Source organism: Portunus trituberculatus, chromosome 47 (assembly GCF_017591435.1).
Source record: "Portunus trituberculatus isolate SZX2019 chromosome 47, ASM1759143v1, whole genome shotgun sequence".
Taxonomy (NCBI): domain Eukaryota; kingdom Metazoa; phylum Arthropoda; class Malacostraca; order Decapoda; family Portunidae; genus Portunus; species Portunus trituberculatus.
The window spans coordinates 16,127,254-16,152,253 of record NC_059301.1 but is presented as its reverse complement, the minus strand read 5'-3'; the positions used below and the strand labels follow the sequence as shown (position 1 = coordinate 16,152,253).

The 25,000-nt window shown below is 42.0% G+C and overlaps 2 protein-coding genes across 5 annotated transcripts in view; both read right to left on the bottom strand.

Moving 5' to 3' along the window:
• The window catches only part of LOC123520654 (metalloprotease TIKI1-like), a 338,869-nt gene extending 317,693 nt beyond the window's left edge, over positions 1-21,176 (bottom strand). The window contains exons 1-2 of one of the 2 annotated variants that reach the window (XM_045283144.1): positions 20,516-21,176; positions 9,303-9,365 (exon numbers count right to left, since the gene is read on the bottom strand). In XM_045283144.1, coding sequence (XP_045139079.1) covers positions 9,303-9,365; positions 20,516-20,572 — 120 coding nt within the window. In that variant the 5' untranslated portion in view covers positions 20,573-21,176. The remainder of the gene's footprint in view (positions 1-9,302; positions 9,366-20,515) is intronic. The other variant, XM_045283145.1, reaches the window with a different exon arrangement.
• Positions 21,177-22,256: 1,080 nt separating this feature from the next.
• Positions 22,257-25,000, bottom strand: part of LOC123520646 (low-density lipoprotein receptor-related protein 2-like) — a 33,703-nt gene continuing 30,959 nt past the window's right edge. For all 3 annotated transcript variants that reach the window (XM_045283126.1, XM_045283127.1, XM_045283125.1), the window contains exons 21-23: positions 24,390-24,476; positions 24,111-24,215; positions 22,257-23,445 (exon numbers count right to left, since the gene is read on the bottom strand). In XM_045283126.1, coding sequence (XP_045139061.1) covers positions 23,302-23,445; positions 24,111-24,215; positions 24,390-24,476 — 336 coding nt within the window. In that variant the 3' untranslated portion in view covers positions 22,257-23,301. The remainder of the gene's footprint in view (positions 23,446-24,110; positions 24,216-24,389; positions 24,477-25,000) is intronic.

Genomic DNA, 25,000 nt, shown 5'->3' with positions numbered 1-25,000 from the left:
GTAGTATAGATAAAATTGCCTGCGCCACTAATGGGCGGAAGCTGAACAGCGCTTCCCATACACTCTTCAAGTGTGCCTACAGGCGCTATAGGCTTTACCGTAAAAAAAAAAAAAAGTAGTAGTAGTAGTAGTAGTAGTAGTAGTAGTAGTAGTAGTAAAAGTACTAGTAATAGTACTAGTAATAGCAGGAGCAGCTTCGTCTCTTTTTCCTTTACTCCTTATCCTCCTCTCTCTCTCTCTCTCTCTCTCTCTCTCTCTCTCTCTCTCTCTCTCTCTCTCTCTCTCTCTCTCCTTCTCTCTTTCTCCTTTCACGCAAAGGAATCCTTATGGCGTGAGAAAGTTCGTCTGAGAAGTGATGGAGTGCTCTCTCTCTCTCTCTCTCTCTCTCTCTCTCTCTCTCTCTCTCTCTCTCTCTCTCTCTCTCTCTCTCTCTCTCTCTCTCATCCCTTGTCCTAGTTTTCTCACTTCACTCCGCCACTTAATCAGGCGAAGTGTCTGGGCGTCACAGTTCTGGAGTGCCTTGACAACCTCTACGAGACAACCCTAAGTGGTCTGTCCTTCCCTCCCTTCCTTCCTCTCTGTCTTCCTCCTTCCTTGCCTTCATAACCTCCCCTCCTCCTCCTCCTCCTCCTCTCGCCCGCCCATCACTCCCCCTCCAGCCACCCATACACACCTTTCTTCTTCCTTCCTTCCTTTCTTTTGTTCTTCCGCCTCCGTGCCTTCCTGCCTCCTTGCCTTCACTTCCCTCTCACTCTCCGGCCAGCCACACACACCTGGCGGGTTCCTTGACTTAACTCGACTTAGCCAACGAGAAAGGAACAGGCGAGTTAATGAGGAAGTCTTGATGAAGGTGCGTGAGGAAGCTTTCATTTCTTAACTCCAGTTTTTTCTCACCACCACCAGCTACACCGTCTCCTCTTCCTCTTCCTCTTCTTCTTCCTCCTCTTCCTCTTCTTCCTCCTCCTTCTGTCCTTCACGTATTCTCGTCTATGTACCACAAAGAGACTCGTGAAGCACCTACGTGTGATTTACGAGTTGTTGTTTTTGTTTCACTTTCCACGTTTTTCGCGGGAAGTGGAAGCTAAGGGCCGCGGTGTTCTGGGGAAGGTGTACTGTACGTCGCGCCGCCCACGGATAATTGATAACACCTACGACTTACGAGTTGCGAAGACGAGGACGACGAGGAGGACAAGGGTATGTACGGTGGGAAGGGTGTGGGGGAAATACTAATGGTTGTGTACAGTGCGCGCGTCAAAGTTTTAATCATTATTTTCGTTTTTTAGTATTGTGTTTACGCTTTACAGTTGTTGCTGAGGTGGCGATGCTTCTCTGATTGGATTGGATTTGAGGCTTTTCTTGTCTTCTACCTTCTTTTATTCATCTCCTCCTTCTCCTTCTCCTCTTCCTTTTCCTCCTTCTCCTCCTACTCCTACTACTACTACTACTACTATTATTGCTTCTACCGCCACCAACACAACAATAATAACAAGTGTAGCTTAGAAATTAGTATACCTTCACTGCAACTTTTCTTTCTTTTCTTCGTTTCTTTTTTGTAACTCTTACCTAGGCCTTCATACATAAAAAGATATACAAATACAGAAACAAACTTGGAGGGTTTTTTAATCTTCTTCCTTGTTTTACCCTTCCTCCTGCTCCTCCTCCTCCTCCTCCTCTTCCCTCTTTTCCTCCTGCACCTCTTCCTCCTCCTCCTCCTCCTCCTCCTACTCCTTCTCTTCCCTCTTTTCCTCCTGCACCTTCTACTACTGGTACTATTGCTTCTACCACCAACAGCACAACAATAACAAGTACATCTTAGAAATGAGGACCTTCGCTGCAACTTTCCTTTCTTTCTTTCTCTTTCTTTTCTTTTTATGTAGCCCCTGTCTAGTCCTTCATACATCAAGAAAATAAAGAAATAAAAAAAAGTTAGCATCAGACATCTGCTGCTTTACATGAAACAGCGTAACTTAACACAAACAGCCTAATAAGAGAGTAGACAAACAAAAAAAATATATATAAAAAAAGGGTTTGTTTATTCGTCCTTTGCATATATAACTACAACCACACACGCCACTTGTACACAAATACCACCAACCACCACACCACACCACACACACAACACTACCACTACTACTACAACAACAACTACAATAACAACTACTACTACTACTACTACTACTACTACCAGAACTAATACATGTTTGCAAGGCGAGGCACACGTAAGAGTGAACTATTAACGCCACAATCTCCCTCGCAGCGCAACACAAGCACGTCTATTCGCATACTTCCTTACATACTACACGCAGCAGCCAGCCAGCCATCACACCTGTCGCGGTACGAACTCATAACACAAGCGTGAGTTACATCATCGTTACAGCCACCGTCATCGCCTTCGTCGTCGTCCTCGCCACCTTCTACTGCACTGTGGCTTAATATGAGTTGATGAGAGTGAGTGTGGGTGATAGTGCAGTGGACATACAATTAAGGGTAAGAGGAATATGAAGGCTAAGATTGAGTAAAGTGAGAATGGGAATTATGATGTGAGGATAAGACAAGAGAAGGAAGAATGTTAAGGAGGAGAAGGAGGAAAAGGAGGAGAGATGATACTATAGAAAATTAAGATGTGGAGAAGCAAAGGGAGAAAAAGAAGAAGAAGAACAAGAAGAACAAGAGAAAAACTGAATGACAACAAAAAATAAATAAAAAGAACAACAACAACAACAACAACAAGCGACACCACAACAATACGTTGTGGCATTAATATTTACACAGCATTACGCGACACGCCGGTGCAAAGATATATTACCCGCGCACCGATGATTTAACGCGTAGCATCTCACACACACACACACACACACACACACACACACACACACACACACACACACACACACACGATAACTTTACTTGTTTTCTTACGCGACGCTGACTATGATATTGTTTCTTTGTTTTTTTCTTTTAATAGTAAATTGATAAGATTTTTTTTTCTTAATGTCACTGGACTACACACACACACACACACACACACACACACACACACACACACACACACACACACACACACACACACATGCACACACAGTTACCTAAGACAACCGTATCATGCTGTCTAGTCGTAGTCGTAGTAGTAGTAGTAGTAGTAGTAGTAGTAGTAGTAGTAGTAGTAGTAGTAGTAGTGGTAGCTTTTGTTGTTGTTGTTGTAATACCAGTAGTAGTAATAGCAGTAATAACAATAGCAGTAGTAGCAATAGTCGTAGGGGCAGTAGTAACCGTCGTGGTCGTGGTAGTGGTCGTGGTGGTCGCAGCAGTCGTCACCTTGGCAGCGGCCTTTGACGGAGGGCAGGAGCCGACGGGACGTTCCTCAGAAAGATTCAATATTCAGGAACACACATCGACCCGCGGCTGCCGAACGGACGAACGGCGGCCCGCTCAGAGACGCTGGAGATGGAACGAAAACCGAGTGTGTGTGTGTGTGTGTGTGTGTGTGTGTGTGTGTGTGTGTGTGTGTGTGTGTGTGTGTGTGTGTGTGTGTGTGTGTGTGTGTGTGTGTGTGTACATGACCACTGAGTTATGTAGACGAGTGTGTACAGACGCTTACTGGTTGAGTACCTTCGTATTTACTGTAATATGCTTTGTTTTGTTGGTATTACTCTCTCTCTCTCTCTCTCTCTCTCTCTCTCTCTCTCTCTCTCTCTGTTTGCTTTTTCTTTGTATTCCCTTGTATTTTCTTTTTTTTCTTTATTTTTACTCACTTTCATCTACTTTTTTGTCCTTTTCTCTGTCCTCTTCCCTGCGTGCGCTGTGTACTGCGGCCTCCTCTCTCGCCTTGGTATTCTTCCTTTACTTCTTAATGTCTAACCTCGTGTCAACGCTTCTTCTTCCTCTTCCTCCTCATTATCTATTCCTCGTACCCTATGTACCGTTTCTTCCCCTCTTCTCCTTCCTTTCCCACCTGTATCCATCTTATCTTTTTCTCCACCTCTCTTCCTCTCCTTTCACAATTTATTCGTTGTTTTCTTCGTTTACTTTATATTTTACATTTTCTAGGCTTATTGTCTCTTCCCTTACTTCCTCACTCTACGTAATAAAACTTGTCAACTTGTTTTTTTTTTTTTTTTCCATATTGCGTGACAGAGACTGCAGTGCTCACAAACCGCCAAGATTGAACCAACAGTACACACCCGCTACAGTCTGATCTTCCCTTATGTTCCTTTTGTACTCCTCCTCCTCCTCCTCCTCCTCCTCCTGTACCTATACCTCTTCCCCTCTTCCCCTTAACAATCGTTCCTCATCGCATATAATACTCCACATCCTTACCTATCCAATCTTAACTATTCATCTTCAAGTTGTAATCATTTCCTTACCTCTCCACTTCCTAATATGTCCTCACCACCACTTCCACCACCATCTCCTCCTCCTCCTCATCCTCCTCCTCCTCCTCCTCCTCCTCCTCCTGCAGCGACAGATGAGACGAGAACACCCCTCCAAAGACGGGCCGTCGCGGAGCTAAGTGGGAGCATAAAAGGTGCAGGCGAGGCATAAAACAAGGTGATGAACAATTTACCTGTGATTTAAAGCTCATGTCGGTCCCAGTTATGAGAGATGCATGAGGCAATGGAAAGGCTAACCACGCGCAGGGGTGCAGAGGAGGAGGAGGAGGAGGAGGAGGAGGAGGAGGAGGAGGAGGAGGAGGAGGAGGAGGAGGAGGAGGAGGAGGAGGAGGAGGAGGAGGAGGAGGAGGAGGAGGAGGAGGAGGAGGAGGAGGAGGAGGAGGAGGAGGAGGAGGAGGAGGAGGAGGAGGAGGAGGAGGAGGAGGAGAGAGGAGGAGGAGGAGGAGGAGGAGGAGGAGGAGGAGGAGGAGAAGAAGAAGAAGAAGAAGAAGAAGAAGAAGAAGAAGAAGAAGAAGAAGAAGAAGAAGAAGGAAAGAAAGAAAAATGTAAAAGAATAATGAAAGAAGAAAAGAAGACCACGAAGAAAAGAAAAAAAAGAAGAAAAAGACTAAGAAGAACAAGAAAAGAAAAAAGAAAACAACAACAACAACAACAACAACAACAGACAAAAGATATCAGAAATTGGAAACTGGAAGCTTGAAAAGAAAAAACAGAAGAAGAAGAAGAAGAAGAAGAAGAAGACGACACAGCAAAAGCAATGTCCGCAGCAAAGCAAGGCAGAGAGCAATGGATGGATGGAAGACTACCAGCAATAACAACAATAAAGGCTGGGAAGATAACTCACCTCGGGAAAGTATTAATGAAGCTCAGGTTAAAATCTAAAGGAGGAGGAGGAGGAGGAGGAGGAGGAGGAGGAGGATCGTGTGTTGACGTCGATCATGTCTCGGCGAGGAAGGGAATGAGAGAGGCAATGATGGAGGCAAGAAGAGGAGAAGGGAGCGAAGAAAGGAGGAGGAAGAGGAGGAGGAGGAGGAGGAGGAGGAGGAGGAGGAGGAGGAGGAGGGGAAGAAGATCAGAGGTATCATGTGAAAAGAAAAATATAGTGCAAGAAGAGAACACAGGAGGAGGAGGAGGAGGAGGAGGAGGAGGAGGAGGAGGAGGAGGAGAATTAAACGAAATAATGAGTGCAGAAAAATGTAAGACAGAGAGAGAGAGAGAGAGAGAGAGAGAGAGAGAGAGAGAGAGAGAGAGAGAAAATGGCTTGTGCATATAAACGAAACGAATTGATTAAAATATGAAAGAAAAGAAAAAATAATAAATTTCTGTTATTATTCTCCACTTTCTTGCATACATATTATTACTACCACCGCCATTAGTGTCATTACTGCCACCACTACTACTACTACAATTACTCCCGTCAATACGAACACTGCAATAAAAGTTTCAGTGGTAAGCAAAATTAGGTGCATTACACTTTACCTTTCCCTTCTTTTGTATTGTAATAAAGTTTTGTTTAATACTATAGCAAATTAAGTTTTTTTTATTATTTACACAAATCAATACACAGTTAAAGAGTATGTTACAAAATATTTTTACTTATAATGTAGCACTTTACAGGCTAAAGGGAACATTTTTAGTGTTTCCTATCTAAAAGACTAACTTTTAAGTGTTACTAACAATTTCTACTCTGGTGCTGATCTCAACCAGACGTTCACACATTCCTTGAATTGCTGCAGATTCATTCTACTGAGATCTTTCTGTGCAGCAATTAAGGTGTTCCACAGTTAACCATAATGATGGACGTACTGGCGTTGTACTGCAGTGAAATTAAACAAGACACTAAAGATTTGTTGTCGTTTGAAACCCCTCGTAACTCCTTGTATTTGTATCATGATTATTTAACATACAGCCATAGTTCACCTTCTACCTACACTACTACTGCCACCACCACCACCACCACCACCACCACATCATCATACCTGTAACCTTCGCTGCTTCTTCTCATTGCAGATTTTGGAGTAACGCGTCCATACTTTCTTGGACCGAGGCTTAGTTATGTTGGGTTAGGTAAGGTCAAAAGTATCGAGGGTTGCAAATGTTTTATTCCTCTATTAGGACTGTTTTTTTTAAAGGCCAAAGATAATTGACCAAGTTTTCACGTATGTTTCTTTTCTTTTCTTGGTAAACTATCGCTGGAATCAGAAAAAAACACCTTTGGAATTTCAGTAATTTCTAACAAAGTCTGTGTAAAAGTTATCGAGAAAAGTTGTTTTTGTTCTCTTATTTCCGTGATTTTTTTTTTTTCTGTCTCTCGTTGAAGTGCCGCTGGAGTCACGAAAAACACTCTTTGGAATCTCAGTCATTTCAAATAGAGTCGGTTAACAAAGTGGCGGTGATAAGCCAGTGAAACGTTTGAGAATCACATCCATAACATCATCCTCTCCTCTCCACTCCTCCTCCTTCCACCAGGACAGCAAAACACATCCCCTCCTCCTCCTTCCTCTCCCTTCCCCACCTCTCTTCTATTAATCAATCAGAAATTAAAGGTCAGCTTAACCTCTCCCATCTCCCTCACTCTCCCCACCACTCTCCTTCACCCTCTCATTCTCAGCCCTCACCGTCCCGCCCAGCTGCGCCCCCTCACCTCGACTCACGCCTCATCCTCGCCCTTGTCTTCACCTCAGCATTACTCCCGCCTATATAGACTTGATTTTATCCCCTCCACACCACCACCAGGTCTCCTCACCCTCTCCTGTAGTATGGAAGCCTTAGCCAAGCCTTCTCACCACCCGCCCGGCACCGCCCATCACTTCCTCTCCTCTTCCTCAGCCTCTCTTCCCTTCCCGACCCGTCCAGTGTTGTGTAAAAACGTACACTAAGCAATGACAAATACCAGCAAAGATGTGCAAGCAGGTAAGCGGTTGTGTTGTTGTGAGCCGATTGACACGCAGGCCGACCCAAGTAGTGGCAGGAAAGCTCTCTCTACCTCCCTTTCTCTCTCTCTCTCTCACTCTGTTCGTGTTTTGGTACAGAGTGACATATAAGTTTTTCCTCACTCCTCCCTTTGACTAGCGCGGTAGAAATACATTCAAAGATTCCCCTGTTGTTTTCAATGAAGTGGATGGTGAAAAGGTAATAAAAAGATACGCGTGCTTCTTTTTTTTTTTTTTAACACAGCATTTTTCTCACACACGGCTGTCGAACTATTGCGCCACAGCGTATCCAACACCACTGGAAAAAAAAAAAAACAAGAAAATATAAAGTTGTGTGCCACTGACGCATAAAACACCACGTTCTTGTTATAATAGAGTGAAATGGGAGGGAAAAATTATGAACACCATTACTACCATTACTATACTATCGTCGCTGCTATAGGAAAAAACAACAACACAACAATTCTATACTGGCTAACAACGTAAAAATTTACCTCGTTTTTTCACACCACCACCAACACCACCACCACCACCACCACCACCACCACCACTATTAGGTACAGAAGAGGCAGAATAAGAGGTTCTCCCCATCTTACTAAACGCACGACGGAGGAGAAGGAGGAGGAGGAGGAAGAGGAGGAGGAGGAGGAGGAGGAAGAGGAGGAGGAGGAGGAGGAGGATGGGAGAAGGACGGGAAACTCATGACCCTCGAGACCTTCATCCCCTCTCCCTCTCTCTCCCTCTCCCTCTCTCCCCTCGCCAGGCCATGAATCAGAAGGGCGTGAGGGGTGGCCAGGGCGAGGCATGAAACGCATCTCCCCTCCTTCATTTCTCCTTAAAAGACCCATTCTGCCACATACTGATCAAGCCATTCTCTCTCTCTCTCTCTCTCTCTCTCTCTCTCTCTCTCTCTCTCTCTCTCTCTCTCTCTCTCTCCTGGACACATAAATTACACACCCACGTGGCGCATTACTGTAATAACACCCCTATTTGCCTGCCAGTACACACCTCTGTTAGCCAGCCATGTACTTATCAAACGAACACCTTACAAATCACCCCTCATTATCCCCCCTTCACACACACTCACACACACACACACACACACACACACACACACACACACACACACACACACACACACACACACACACACACACACAAGCAGCGTCACAAACTCAGATCAATACACCGTCATAATATTTTTCTTCATTTTCCTTCCTCCTATACACCATTCATATTCACTGGCCATCAAATCCTTGCACAAACTGACGCATCCAAGGTCCTATACAGTTTCGCATCGCTGTATGACAATGTTGTTAGGAAGTTTTAAGTCCTGATGGATCGTGACAAGACAAGACTTATTTTGAGTAATTCCTCTTGACTTTACAAAAACACAGTCATTACAGGTACTGGAAGGCTTTAAAGATTATCTGCTCTTTCTTTTATTTATTTTGGCTTAAATTTCTTAACTCTACAAAACTCATTATGATTTGTTTCTTTTTTTCACTTACTTTGAAGGCCTAAAAGATTATGTTCTTTTTTTCTTTTTTTTTTTTTTTTTTACTTATTTTGACTTCAATTTCGTAACTCTACAAGGTTTTATTATGATTTACTTTTTTTTTCGCTAACTTTGGTTACAATGTCACAATCGCAAAGGCACTTCATCACTCCTTAAGCTGCCAATGGTGTATGAAAAATGTACACCGGAATTATACCTTAGACCACCATAACTTTCACTAAATTTTAAGGAGATTCACAGCAGGCAAAGAGTTAAGTCAATCAATTTCAATCATTCAGTCCATTCCATAACTTTCCAGTACACACCAACAATACAAAGCCCGGTTCATTCTCACCCTTATTTCATACACTGGTACTTTGGTTATGACGGCGCGACGAAAGAGAAAGGAAGAACAATGATGAGTGTGAAATGAAATAAAGTTGTGAGAGTATATGTAGTTGGCGAGAGAGCATCACCTACCTCTATATCCTCGCAGTAGTCTGGCCGCCTGTGTCTCTTGGCCTCTGTCACTCCGCTCTGCAGCTGAAACAACAACAAAAATACGTCAGTTACAGAGATCCGCCCCCGCGCAGTTCATGTTAAAGTTCCTATTCTCCTAAATGACAAAATTACTACTACTACTACTACTACTACTACTATTACCACTACTACTACTATTAAAACTACTACTACTACTACTATTGATGTTGGTTTTGTTCCTTTGCATTCTCAACATCCATACTATTGTTCCTCCGAGTTACAAAAGAGCTTTTCTTTAAAATATTCCTTGTCTGTGTTGTTGAATCACTTGCCGCCTTGTTGATGTTTCATTAAGTATGCAAAGCAAAGCGTCCACGCACATCACGGCAAATTAAGGAGAAATATAACTAACTTAACTGGCTGCATTCTGACCGCATTTGAGAAGCTGGTGCAGTAACCTTGCCAGCTTTGTTTCTGACCACATAAACAATAAAATCTACCGTGTTCTAAGATAGGAGGGAAAAAACTCGTACTTGCATATACCGTAGCAAATCACCGTGCGGAATTCAACAAAGCCAACAAACGAATCAAGTACACAGACACACACACACACACACACACACACACACACACACACACACACACACACACACACACACACACACACACACACATCAGCGGCAATCTCTTCGCCTGTCACTTTGCAGTCTGCGGTTCACGTTTCTCTCAGGTGCGAAGATTTCCTCAGACGACCGAGCAGTTGGCGTTATAAAACCCTTAGATATTGAAAGAAAACGGAACGAAAGTAATGTAAAGAGAAAAGGAAAGCAGTGGTTGGGGAGAATGAAGTAAAAAAAATAATAATAATAAAAAGCAGGAAGCGAGAGTTAGGCTGTAAACTATAAAGGGAAAGAAAGAACGGAGGGGAGAAAATAGAATAAGTGTAACGAGGGTGACAAGAAGGCAAACACCACCTGAGCAGAGAGAGAGAGAGAGAGAGAGAGAGAGAGAGAGAGAGAGAGAGAGAGAGAGAGAGAGTTACTGATAAGAACACAGAAAACGAGCAATAAAACTGATCAAGCAGAACATACACACACTCACGTACGAACAATTGAATTAAGTAAGGTTAGGTTAAGCTGAGGGAACTTTCTCTAATGATCGTAAACAGAATCAACTTGAGGTAGTTCACATAGAAGACACGGAAGACCAGTAACGGACGGGGATGTGATGGATGCGGATGGAAGAGGATAGATGCGTGCAGGAGGTTGGAGGAGGGAAGAGGGAAGATAGGGAAGGAGAGAGAGAAGGTAGAGAGTGATAGAGCCACGTACCTATTTAGAAACCCTCTCAAAACTACTATTTTCAAAGGTCATAGAGATGATTAACCAGGTTCTCAAGAGCGTTTCACTTGCTAATAATGTGGAAAACTTGCTAATCTGTCACTAGAATCGTAGAAAGTACCCTTAAAAACCCGCGCTACTTCAACTCGTGCCTTTTGAATGTACATAGCAGTGGTGCGGCGCAGAAGTATTTTAGAACATAACTACAGGTAATGCGCTTAAAAACACACAACAAAAATAAAAATCAAAAGCCCGCGTAACTTCAACTAGAACGTTTTTTAATGTACATAGCAGTGGTGCGGCGCAGAAGTATTTTAGAATATAGCTAAAGGTAATGCGCTTAAACACACACACATACAAAAAAAAAAAATTAAAAGCCCGCATAACTTCAACTAGAACCTTTTTTTTAATGTACGTACAAAGCGGTGGTGCGGCGCAGGTATATTCTAGAATATAGATACAGAGAATGCACATAAAAAAAAAAACGCACACACACATACACACACACACAAAAAAAAAAACACCCGTAAAAACCTGCGTAACTTCAACTAGAGCCTTTTATGTGTGTAGCAGAGTAGTGAGGCGTAGCAGTGTTTTAAAATATGGCCAAAGATAATGCACATAAAAACACCCTTAAAAACCCGCGTAACTTCAACTAGTGCCTTTTGAATGTAGTAGAGAAGTGCGGCGTAAAGTGTTTTAGAATACGGCCACGTAAAAAAAAAAAACTTAAAAAACCTGCGTAACTTTAATTAGATAGAGCCTTTTTTAATGTATAGTAGAGGTGTGGCGCTGCGAAGAAGTGTTTTAGAATACGGCCAGCGGTGACGCACGTAAAAAACACCCTTTAAAAACCCACGTAACTTCAACTAGAGCTTTTTGAATGTAGTACAGTAGTGTAGCGTAGAAATGTTTTAGAATACGGCCAGCGGTGACGCACGTAAAAACATTCTTAAAAACCAGCCTAACTTCAACTTAGAGCTTTTTGAATGTAGTAGAGTAGTGCGGCGTTGCAGTGTTTTAGAATATGGCGATCGGTAATGCACGGCGTAACCTTAACTAGAGCTTTTTGAATGTAGTAGAGTAGTGCGGTGTTGAAGTGTTTTAGAATATGGCCATCGGTAATGCACGTAAAAAAAACATCCTTAAAAACCCTGCATAACCTTAACTAGAGCCTTTTAAATGTAGTAGAGTAATGCGGCGCTGCAGTGTTTTATAATATGGCCAAAAGTAATACACGTAAAAACACTCTGAAAACCCTGTAACCTTAACTAGTGCCTTTTAAATGTATGGTAGAGATGCGGCGTTGCAGTGCTTTATAAAATGACCAAAGTAAAGCACGTAAAAACCAGCGTAACTTCAACTAGAGCCTTATGAATGTATAGTAGAGGTGCGCGTAGAAGTGTTTTAGAATACAGGCAGCGGTGAGGCACGCAGGGGTTCACTTAGCAGGGGAAGCGGGAACCAGAAGCCCCTTAGCAGCCCTGAAGGTGCGAGGATTGGCTTCCCCTCACGCCAGAGAAGGGGAAGGGGTGAAGGGGCGTCGCGCTTGAAAGGTGTTATCGCTGCGTGCCATCTCGTTCCAGTACCCGTAACACCGCTACCACCACCACCACCACCACCACTACCGAACACACCCACCCACCCATCCATACCTGTGATGATAATGCATTTTTCACTTATATATTGTTTTATACTTCAAATTTTTTTCTTTTATTTTTCCTTCATTCATCAGTGTAATAAATGTTAAGTGATATTGTTGACTTTTCTTTGTTTTTTTTTATTTATTTTATTTATTTACTTTTTTTTGCCTTTTCGGTGTATTATTGTTATTAACTATGAGGGTACTTTTTTTTTTTTTTGAGGGAGTCACTTTTCTCTTGCTCTTTTCTTTCTTCTCTCGGTTATTAAATGTTGGTGTTCGCATTTTCTGTTTTATTACTGATGAATGAAGCACTCAGTCGATGGCGCGTTCTGATATGAGCCGCGAGAGAGAGAGAGAGAGAGAGAGAGAGAGAGAGAGAGAGAGAGAGAGAGAGAGAGAGAGAGAGAGAGAGAGAGAGAGGTTTGTGGGGGAAAAAACATATTCATACGTATAACCGTGATTATTAATTCTCTTTCAAAAACCCCACCAGAGATTATTCCGACTCTTCATACACGCACACCTGGTTCAGTATTTCAGTATTCCCCGCCGAGAAAGAGAGAGAGAGAGAGAGAGAGAGAGAGAGAGAGAGAGAGAGAGAGAGAGAATTAAATGGAATAAAATTTTCATTCGCACTATTAATTTTTTTTTCCCATTTTCTTTCATTTTCACCGACGAGTCATTTAGCAGCGGACACACACACACACACACACACACACACACACACACACACACCTTTTGATGACCAAACGTGAAAGCGGAAACTATGCTGTGTGTGTGTGTGTGAGTCTATGCGTGTGTGTGCGTGTGTGTGTCCGTGTGCGTGTGCGTGCGTGTGCGTGTGCGTGTGTGCTAGAACGCCGCGGTGATGCCCACATAGAGCTGAGAACACGCACTTTCATTTTTTTCCTCCATTTTATATATATATTTTTTCATTTTTTACAACAACGCGGTAGTCTACATATTTATTCCCAACAAAGGATAAATCTGCCGGAATTTTGGGTGTCCCTGTGATTTATCTTACCAGCAGGAAAATATGCATATCAGAGTGAAATAGAGGACGCTGCTGCATCAAGCCACGACACGCCAACAACATTTTAGGAACGTGTGATATGATTTTCTCCCGCAGGTGACAACGAAGCGTGCATGCCGAGATGATGTTTTTTTTTTTTTCTTCGTTTTTTAATATCATGTAGGCTTTTTCACGGGAATTTATGGGCTAAAGGAGATACTTTTTGGGGTATCTCCCATCTCAAAGCTCACCCGCTAGGAAACCGTTGCCCCGAGTGAGGAAGCTTAACCTACATTCTGACCGTGGACAGGATTCGAACCCGTGCGCTTGGAGACCCCTCGGACCCCAAAGCACGCATGGTTCCACTGTACCACGGCAGCCTGGTTTATCAGTTTTCATCGCCTCTTATCGCCTCGTCGCCGTCTCGTTTTGTAGTCTAAACACACACCTCCTTGCGATGACTAAACAGGTGTCTATCTCTCTATATACGTAGCAAACTGGCTATAACTAAACGTAACTTATTATTTTTAGTCGCTTCGTAATCTTTTTTTTTCTTTCTCATCAGCTTATGTTATCTTTCTATGTATATTTCATAGTATAAACCTGGAATTTTATGCTATAACTAAACTTAAGTAATATTTTTAACCGCATCGTAATTTAGCATTGACTATTAACATCTTCCTGTATGTCTTTCTTATGCATGGTCTAAGACTAAAATTTTACCTTATTACTACACTTGCCTAACATTTTTTTTTTTCTTCTGCTTCATAACTTATCATCACCTTACGTTGCCTCTCCGTGTCTTCTACCAGGCTCTAAATTTTGCACCTCTGCATTTAACAAAGCTTTAAGTCTTATAGTTAAAATATAAATTTAATCCTTTCAATACTGGGACACATTTTTACCTTGAGATTTGTGTACGATTAGACCATTTTATTAATATTAGGAAGGGTCTATGGAGGTCAGAAGATTATTGGCCACAGTCTTAACTATTTTAACTCCTTCAATATTGGGACACATTTTTAGCTTGAGATTTGTGTACGATTAGACCATTTTACTGACCTAAGGAAAAGTCTATGGAGGTCAGAAGATTATTGGCCACAGTCTTAACTATTTTAATCCCCACATAAGTTTCTAAAGCTGTATAAAACCACCAGATAATAAGCACAATGAATATGGAAACGAGTCATGGTACTCAAGGGGTTAAAAATACACACTACAGCCTTCAACATTACAAAATAAGAAAAATAATCCCCAAAAAATTTATCATATTACTATAACTTAACGTCACTAAATAGAAATGTATACATCTCTCTTCATTAATGTCAAATGTCTCCTTTTCCGTCGTGGCAAGAAATGAGTGTCAGTAACAAACATTTCCAAGTCATTTCAAGCAAACGAAAATTTACTCTCTCTTCCCTTTCCTTCCTCTCAGTATGCTTGACTGCACATGCGCGCTGATTTTCTAAGGGCTCTGAACATTATTGCGACGCCCCTCGAGGTTTCTGCCACTTACTATAGGAGCCGCTGCCTTCACACTCACCAGACTACAACGAACAGACTTCAAACTTCCCTTCCCAGCACTTTCCAGCACTTCACTTCCCTTTACGCAGCACACTCACTCCTACGCACGCTGGTAATAACGTTTCACAAATTATTTACACTCGCAAATCTACTTCATACCATTACCCTTTTTTCTTTTTTTTTTTTTTTTTCTTTTTTTTCCTCCTCAAACAACATGACATCATTTTGTTGAGTAAAGACAACCTTACCGGCACATTATTTCCCTTCGCACAGTGCACTCCTACACACTCCGCTCACAAACCTCCACCTTCTTTTTCTCCCTTCAGTCTCGCGCTATTTTCTCACCCGACCCCACCCCCCCTCGCCAAAAAAAAGAGAAAAAAAAAGATGGATGGATTTACATGCACATACTTTCCCCTACACACACATCAGACTCCTTATACGGGATCTCACGAGTTCTTTTGACTATCTACAAATTTACAAGGCTCCGACACCCTTTCTTCTCCTCATCACCATCTCACGACATTTTTTCACGTTAAAAGAAAAAAAAATCGGCTCTTCATTTCCTTTCACACACATAATGCACTCCAACACACGCCGCTAATACATTCAACAAATTATTCCGACCTATAAATTTACAACCCTGCCCTCTGACACCCTTTCCTCTCCTCCCTCAAACGAACTCACGACATTTCCTCAGGTAAAAACGGGCACTTTACTTCCTTTTACACACAGCACACCCTCTACACAAAATTCACAAATTATTTCGACTGTCTACAGATTTACAAACTCCCGGCACCCTTTCCTCGCGTTCCTTGAGCAATCCCGCGTCACTTTCCCGCGTGAAAACGAACAAATTTACAGCCACTTCGTTCTCCTTAGCGCATACACTCTTAGAACACGCCGCTAATAAGATTTCACAAATTATTTCGACCATCTACAAATTTACTGAGCCCCGACACCCTTTCCTCTCCCCCTTCAAACAATCTCACGGCATTTTCTCACGTGAAAAGTTTGTATATACGTGTTGCACCCACCCACAGCTTTCACGGGCAGCTCCCTTGCATGTTCACCTGCACTATAATTTACGAATATATTGAGTGGACGGAATAACCACGTGCCCCTTACGCTAAGCCCGAAATTTATGACACCCTGCCTCCTCACCACCTCCACCACCGCCACCGCCGGATTAATACTTGCTAACGAAGGCTAATGGAAATAAATGCAAGATACCCTTTAGTCAAGATACTCGTTGCTGTCATTCTTTGGGGGCTTAAGCATTCCTCCCCTCCTCCTCCACCTCCACCTCCACCTCCTCCTCCTCCTCCTCCTCCTCCTCCCCCTTCTCCTCCTCTTCTTCTTCCTCGGTTCTCTAAATCTTCATGCACTTCGTTTTCGTCATTCATTGTACTAGTAATTATGTTTTTTCTTTTTCTTTCTTCCTTTCTTTTTCTCTTTTTATCCTGCCATCACTGTCTGCCCTTGTAGTAGTAGTAGTAGTAGTAGTAGTAGTAGTAGTAGTAGTAGTAGTAGTAGTAGTAGTAGTAGTAGTAGTAGTAGTAGTAGTAGTAGTAGTAGTAGTAATAGTAGTAGTAGTAGTAGTAGTAGTAGTAGTTATTGCTGTTGTTGTTGTTGCAGTTGCAGTAGCAGTAGCAGCAGCAGTAGCAGCAGCAGCAGTAGCAGCAGTAGTAGTAGTAGTAGTAGTAGTAGTAGTAGTAGTAGTAGTAGTAGTAGTAGTAGTAGTAGTAGTAGTAGTAGTAGTAGTAGTAGTAGTAGTAGTAGTAGTATTAGTATAATTTACATTTTAAGGATCTCTCTCTCTCTCTCTCTCTCTCTCTCTCTCTCTCTCTCTCTCTCTCTCTCTGACCTGAGCATGTATATATTTACAGTCGCAAACCACAGACACCTCAGGGCTTCTTTGTGATAACCTGCTTGAGTGACTAATAAGTAATACATTTCTTGCCTGAGATTAAACAACGTCGCTTACCACAAACAACCTCGCAAGGGCACTCAGGTTAGCTGCTGTTTGCTTTCCCCTTTTGTACGTGTAAGTGGTGCTGTTCACTACTCACTGCTAAAACGTACTGATGTGATATGGAAAGTGCTTATTAGTTTATGCACGTGAGTATATGCTGGAAAGGTACTGTGATGTGGAGAGTACTTATTCGATATCAGTAGGCAATCAATGCTATCCAGTTACCTACAGTACAATGTGTTATGAAAAGTACTTACTATATATTACACATTTCATCGTACAGGTAATGGAAGCTCGTTGTGTTAGCCAGTCGTTTGAATGCCGCGAACCCTAAATGGAAAAATAAATATATTCTAACTCCATTGCTTTGCGTCGCCTCTAGTCGCCAGGTGTGATGCAGTATCGTGGAGCTGATACGATCACTTGCAGCGCTACCATCGCCATCATGCGTGTATTATAAAACGGTGTAGGTTTTTATCGTGACAATCTACAAAGAGATGATCAGTCAGGCGCTCTCTCTCTCTCTCTCTCTCTCTCTCTCTCTCTCTCTCTCTCTCTCTCATTGAAGGTGGAGAAGCCTTGTTAAACCATCACTAGAGTGCACAAACCTTATTCAACTGTCACTAGCATCAGGAAAGCGTCCTTGAAAACTAGAAAATTTTGAAAGTTATCAAGATAAGACGACAAAACAATTGAGAATGTGACCCTTGTACGCCCGTGTTCAGAAACGCCTTCCCCTCTCACTAAGACAATTTTGCAAGGCCACAGAGACAACTAGCCGGGCTTTCAAGAGTTTCTCCTTTTAATAAACCAGTAATCTTGCTAATCTATCACCAGAACCATAAAAAAAAATACTCTTAAAAAACACGAGTATCTTCAACTGGAGCCTTTGGAAAGCAGTGATGGTGAGAGAGCAAAGTGTTTCAGAATACGGGTCTTAATACTGTACCATTTGCCGAAACGTGTGGTGTATTATTCTTAACGCCTTCAATACTGGGACACATTTTTACCTTGAGATTTGTGTACGATAAGGCCATTTTATTGACATTAGGAAGGGTCTTTGGAGGTTAGAAGATTAATGGCCACAGTCTTCACTATTATAATCCCCCACATTAGTTTCTGAAAGCTTTATAAAATCCCCAAATAGTAACCATAATGAATATAGAAACACGTCACGGTACTGAAAGGGTTAATCGGTAAACATAGCGCATATCCAATTTACTTCGTCCCTCGCGCAGTGTTGACGTAACCTTTGACTGCTACGGTTTCTCGTCTTTCAACTTAACAATATATGATGCGGTACAAGTTTGCGGTAAGGTTTCGAGAAGTCATTGATGATCGCAAAGTAGGTTATCTGTAAACTTAAGCCGTTCTACAGTCTGGAGTTCAAAATTTCTGCGAGTAAAAATCCAAAATAGTGAAGACTGGCCATTAATCTTCTGACCTCCATAGATCCTTCCTAATGTCAATAAAATGGTCTAATCCTACACAAATCTCAAGGTAAAAAATGTGTCCCAGTTTTGAAGAGGTTAAGCGTCAAGGGGGGGGAAATACGGCGCTTAATTAATAATGTCTACAGTAGTGTTTGTTACTTCTAGACAGCGTGAGAGAGCGAGAGCAAGTGAGTTCAAGAAGTTATAAATCTTTCAAAACCTCTCATCCTTTCTTCCTCGCGATCATTTTGCTTCGAGCCTCCGGGCAAGGCATGAGCAAAGCATCTACATATTCGTTTCACACACACACACACACACACACAAGTTATGATCCTGCCGTACACTACCAACTCATCCTCCGCTCTGGCTATACTGCTACTACGTTTTCTGCGGCGACTACTGCTACTTCGTTTTCTATTATCAACACGGGCCTCGCAGCGACCTCAAAGCTTCCGAGCGGCGCAGGGTTACAGTCTACGAGTCGGTACCCTGGTCTGCGGTGCTCGATACTCGCTTCGATCACACACACACACACACACACACCTTTTGTTCTGCTACCACTATACGTACACACCTTGCCTTTGTTCGGGTAGCTGCAAGTTATACCGCTTTCTTTTTTTCATACCGCGAATACTGCCCAGAAATTATTGACCACATGCTTCACGATGGACAAGGCAACACATAGAGAAGACTGTATGGAAGCTCTGAGTTTTATACGTTCCCTTGGTTCTATGGTTTCTACAAGCTCGCTCCGGGAAGTTAATAGCTGGCCATCATGGGTTCACAGCCTCATCTCTAGTCCATATTCAGAAATGCCTTGCTTTCTCACCACGACAATTTTTCAAGTCCTCAGAGACGACTAGCTGGATTTTCAAGACAGTTTCTTCTTATGATAAACTAAAAATCTTGCTAATCCATCACCAGAACCATGAAAATATTTTTAAAAACATGAGTATCTTCAACTAGAGCTTTTGGAAATAGTCGTAGTGAGAGAGCAAAGCGTTTCTGAATATGGATCTAAGACGGACGGTGAATTAGTTAAGCTAGTTCTTCTGCATCAGGATCACTTTTCTCTCTCTCTCTCTCTCTCTCTCTCTCTCTCTCTCTCTCTCTCTCAAATAAAAAAAAATACCTCCCGAAACATTTTTTTTTTTTTCAAGCGTGCGATAAAACCAATGAACCGAATCAAAACAGCTTCCCCCTTTTCTTTTTTTTTTAAACTACTAGTACTTTTTTTTTTATTCTGAGACCACTGCAGGCAAAGATTGAAGCCTGGCATTGGAGGCGAGATAGGATTTAACAGCATGAGCAAAACAGAAATATTGTATGTAGTATTATAATATGACAAAAAAAAAAACATCCTACTACTACTACTACTGCTACTACCACTACTACTGTCGAATACAAATGAAAAACCGTAAAGGAAACATGGAACGACGCACTAACGAAATGTCAACACGGACACAATCACGGAGAAAGGGATTGCTACTGTGTGTGGGTGTGTGGGTGGGTGGCCGTGGTGGTGGAGGGAAGGGCGGCAGGAGGAGAAGAGGCCAAGTGACCATTTCGAGAGGGACTTCCCATTACAATGACTAGAGTTTAACAGCAACACATACTTAACATTACAAGCGTCTCTTGAAATGTAACAGGCACAGGAACACAATGGGAATTCTAAAATGCTTTGAATAAATGCAGAGTCTGTGCAGTAAAATTTAAAATACCAGGCCCCTCTTGAAATGAAGGACATGAATAGATGAAAGTAAATAAGTGAATAAATTGAGTGAGAGAGAGAGAGAGAGAGAGAGAGAGAGAGAGAGAGAGAGAGAGAGAGAGAGAGAGAGAGAGAGAGAGAGAGAGATAATAGCAATAATAATCTGGATGTAAGAAATTAAAACAATACAAAATATCACATTCAAGAACTCTAAATCACCTCCAAACACACGAAAATTAAAAAAGAAAAGAATATACGAATGAAAAATCATATATATAAGCAAGTTGTAATATAGATGGCCCATAATAAACTTTCATCTCAAACGTACAAGACTCAACACGTTCAGCGATTACATAAGCTACAAATAACCAAAATAATGTAAACTCTAAAAATGGCCAAATCCTTTCCCAACTTGCGACTCGCGGCACAAGACACGACACGTTGAGTGATTGGCCTCGATGGGAGTGAGGTGAGAGAGGTGTGATGGTGGCAGGTGAGCGTGAATGGGCTAAGAGAGGAGCAAGAGTGAGGGAGAGGGAGGACACTGGCTGCTGGGTGGCGGGTTCACTCACTCACCAGACACACGCAGCAGAAGGTCCACCAGGGCAGCCACGGCGACACGCGGACCCTCATACTTCCTCGTCGCTCGGCCGCCGCGCCTCTCGGCCTCGCCACGCACGCCTCTCACAAGATGCAATATTCACGCCTTCGGCCTCCCAGCGTCCTTGCTGTGACCATCAACTTTTTTTTTCTGCTTCTCAAATCCACTTTACTCTTAATTTGTACTTTTCTCAAGGAGGCACAGTGGGGCCATAGCTTGTGCCCGACGCCTGACACGCACTCTTCACGCTACTAATCCCTCGGGTGACTCTGGTCATATCTAGAGGCGTGAGCGGGAGGGCCGAGGCAGGACGGTCAGGGTAAACACACAGGTACACGTTCAACACTCCCTCTACGAGACGCTCTCTCACTCTTCCAAGTTTATTTCTGTCGAAAACTTTTTCACCTCGGACAGTATAGATGCATTTTCCCCTCCGTGACGCGCGTGGTTCACCTAACAACAACACCGGCACGAGGTCGCATGAGGTTTGGAGACGCCGAAAGTTAAAGGGCAGACCTCCCCCAACGGGGTTCACAAACAAAATGCAGCGGAGTGGAGCAGTACAGCCTCCCTCGCCACTGGCTCATGCCACACTGACTCGCTCGCTTTTGGCTCTGCTCCGCGGGTCCGTACCGCTCGACTGTCGTCTCGTCTCTCCCAGGCCAGACCTACTCATGCATACAGGCGACTCATTGCTCATTGATCGATGTCATCGTAAACTTGCGGTACAAACAGTGACTGTCTCAATTCTTGCTTCATAATGTGACGCCGAATACACTTTTCCTAATCAACAATGTATCAGCTTTACGAATATTTATTTACCGTGAACAAATCAGAAAGTGACTTCATCTGCTTACTTTCCCTGACAATACAAAACTCTTTTTACATCTTAATAATGTTAGAGAGAGAGAGAGAGAGAGAGAGAGAGAGAGAGAGAGAGAGAGAGAAACAGTAATTTATCCTATCTAGCCCCCTCGCCAGCTCCTCCCTCCTCTCCGCATCCCACTAGTCACTCACAGCTCTCCCTTCCCGCACACTGGGGTACTCATACGCGAGACATCATGAAACAATAGTCACTCACTACAGTTGGTTTAAAGTTGAGTGATTGAGTAACTGTTTTCATACTCGCCAACGAAAAATCACCTGGCGTCGCGTCACCACTTGTGAGTATTTGGTCATAAGGTTGGAGACATAAGACATGGCTTCAACTAGTCAGCTCTTTCTAACCCTACCAGCTATCCCAGATCAGCTTAACCCCTTCAGTACTGGGACACATTTTAACCTTGAGATTCGTGTACGATTAGACCATTTTATTGACATTAGGAATGGTCTATGGAGGGCAGATTAATGGCCAGTCTTCATTTTTTCAATCCCCACATGAGTTTCTGAAGCTGTATAAAACCACCAAATAGTAAGCACAATGAATATGAAAACGTGGCATGGTACTGAAGGAATTAAAGGACGATGGATCTCGATTGTATCTTTTTAGGTCTAGATCAAGGAAGCCTGAGACTTATGCCTCCTTGATCGAGCAAGAAGGTCGCCGCCACGGCAAAGAGCACCATGGCTCTCGCATGTGGCAGCAATACCTACAAATTTCCTAACAGAATAATTACTTAGCATTTAGTCACTCTTCTCTGTCAGGACCTTACTGCTTCACCTCTGATATTGCTAGAAATGTGAATGTGCAATGTCATGTGGCTAAATTAAAAATACTTTGCCTTTATTTAGTCATTTATTCACTAGCTATCATTTGAAATATCTTGGCATCCATTTCAAGTCACAATCTCTCCTATCATAACAACTTAAGTTTATTGAGTAATCTGTAAATTTGAAAAGACATCAGTTCTACACTAATCATCCTTTACCTTGCCTCACACAGTCTTCATTTATTTTCTACGTAACCTTCTTCTATCAGCATCAGTCAGATGTTCACTTTCATTACCCTGTTCTTTTCAAATATAATGGAGTTTCAAAAGATATGGAAATTCGGTGAGGGCATGTTCTTTTTTATTTGCACTATTTTTCATGTCATCTGCAAGGAAATATTAATACGGCAGATGTCTGGGCCTCTTATTAGAAGCAAACACTCATTTTAAACATGTTCATGAAAAACCATTCATATCATAATGTACAATAAAGAACAAGTTAAAAATATTACTATCTTCAATTATATGATGAATATCACAAATCCAGCAGCGCGTTGTATCATGGGATGGATCATACTACTATACATATTCTTTTTCGTTTTTTTTTTTTCTTTTTTTGTCTCATAAAGTATACATTTCCTGGATCTTATTATGCAACAGCTTTAGATATGCCCTATTTCAGCAAGGAACAAGTGTTTTCTCACAAGACAAATCAATAAAACATAGCTACTGTATTATTGAAATTTTTATAAGTTTTAATGAAGGACGAAAACACGTGTGAATGTTATGACATATAGATATTTGTACTTATTAATCTCTTTTTTCCTATGCACCAACCAAGGAGTGACAGAGTTCAACACATATCACTATAACTAATGATCAACAACAAAACAAACACATTTCATAACATACACAAACAAAGTCATGCGTGATTTACTGAAATCAACCTTAAGTTAATTATTTACCTGCTACGTTTTATATAAAAAGGACCAACAATAGGAAGCCTAAATACACCCTCAGAACTTATAAATTATTCCATAACTAACCAGACAATGCTGGATGATGGAGACATAAGCATAGAATTTGGCACAAGAAGCTGCCCCATCCAATTCTTAAAACCTTTTTGGTACAGCACAGGTGTGATGGTCCTTCTGCAGTGTAAGGTGAGAGGGACATGAACACCTGTACCCCTTGCCAGTTGTTGAAGATAGAAGACAAATGTGACTGCATGGCTGGTTCTTACATGGATTGGAAACCTGAAATACAAAACTATGGTACATACAAGAAATTTTCCAATGTAATAACAAATGTAAGAAACTTCTCGCTATATATTCTCTCATAAAAGTGTGGTGCGTTTTGCGCGCGCGCGTGTGTGTGTGTGTGTTCACTGTTTGATCTGCTGCACTCTCTGACGAGACAGCCAGACGTTACCGTACGGAGCGAGCTCAGAGCTCATTATTTCCGATCTTTGGATAGGCCTGAGACCAGGTACACACCACACACCGGGACAACAAGGTCACAACTCCTCGATTTACATCCCGTACCTACTCACTGCTAGGTGAACAGGGGCTACACGTGAAAGGAGACACACCCAAATATCTCCACCCGGCCGGGGAATCGAACCCCGGTCCTCTGGCTTGTGAAGCCAGCGCTCTAACCACTGAGCTACCGTGTGTGTGTGTGTGTCAAGTGATATACAGCTACATATCTTACTTGCACAAACCGAAAAAAAAAAAAAAAAACTTGGACGTCACTTTGCATATACGAAAAGGAAGACATCATGTGATTCTGATGTAAATAAATGAATAAATAAAATAAATAAATAAATAAATACATAATAATAATAATAATAATAATAATAATAATAATAATAATAATAATAATAATAAAAACTCTGTTCCTACAAGCAAAATAGTCTCACCTCAAGAAGCTGGATGTGAACAACCTTGACGCCGAATGGTGAGCCAGGAAGCACATCAGTGACGGGAGTCTTGTCATTGCAGGCATTTGGGTTGCACTTGTACACCTGACAACATTGAATGAGTGGAGAATGATTACAGTTGGCACTTCATTATTCAGATCATGAAGCACAGTACTACAATACAAACAAAGCAAAACAAAATAAATATAATCAACACAAATTTTGAAAAAACAAGTTAGCCAATCACAAGTTTTTGAAGTAAAAGAAATTAGAACTTACAGTTTGAGTGGACCAGTCAGTGAAGTAAAGGTTGTCTGCCCACAGATCCATGGCGTACACATGCTGGACTGTGCCACTGGAGATGAGCTACACAATAACAAATACAGATTATACCAACTGCGTCAAACCTCCTTCACTGCATCAGCTTACTTAATCTAATCTTACAGACACGCATTCATTTTTCTGAAGTACACAGCTAGAAATTCAGTGAGGTATACATAGAATCATTTCTAGCACTTACAATCTTCGAACATACAGTTTTCCAATGTTATAACATGTAATTTGCCTAAATTTATCTCTAATCTATCATATAACTTCATTCTAAGGATGTCAGTTGCAGAGATACATTCACTGTACTCTGTTATACAAAATCTTCATCAATGTTGATTCTCGTCTAATCTCGCAGTTTTTTTTTTTTTTTTTTTTTCATGCTCACTAAAAGAAAGTCCTCCTTACATTACACTGTTCCCAGATACTTTCATTCTTTCAAATCCTTCATTTTATCCCCTCCCATAACTATACACCACTTTCACACTGTTAGCATATTCAATGTATAAGCTGTAATATAGTCATGCACAAGTACAGACGTCAGCACTTATCTTCTTGTCAAT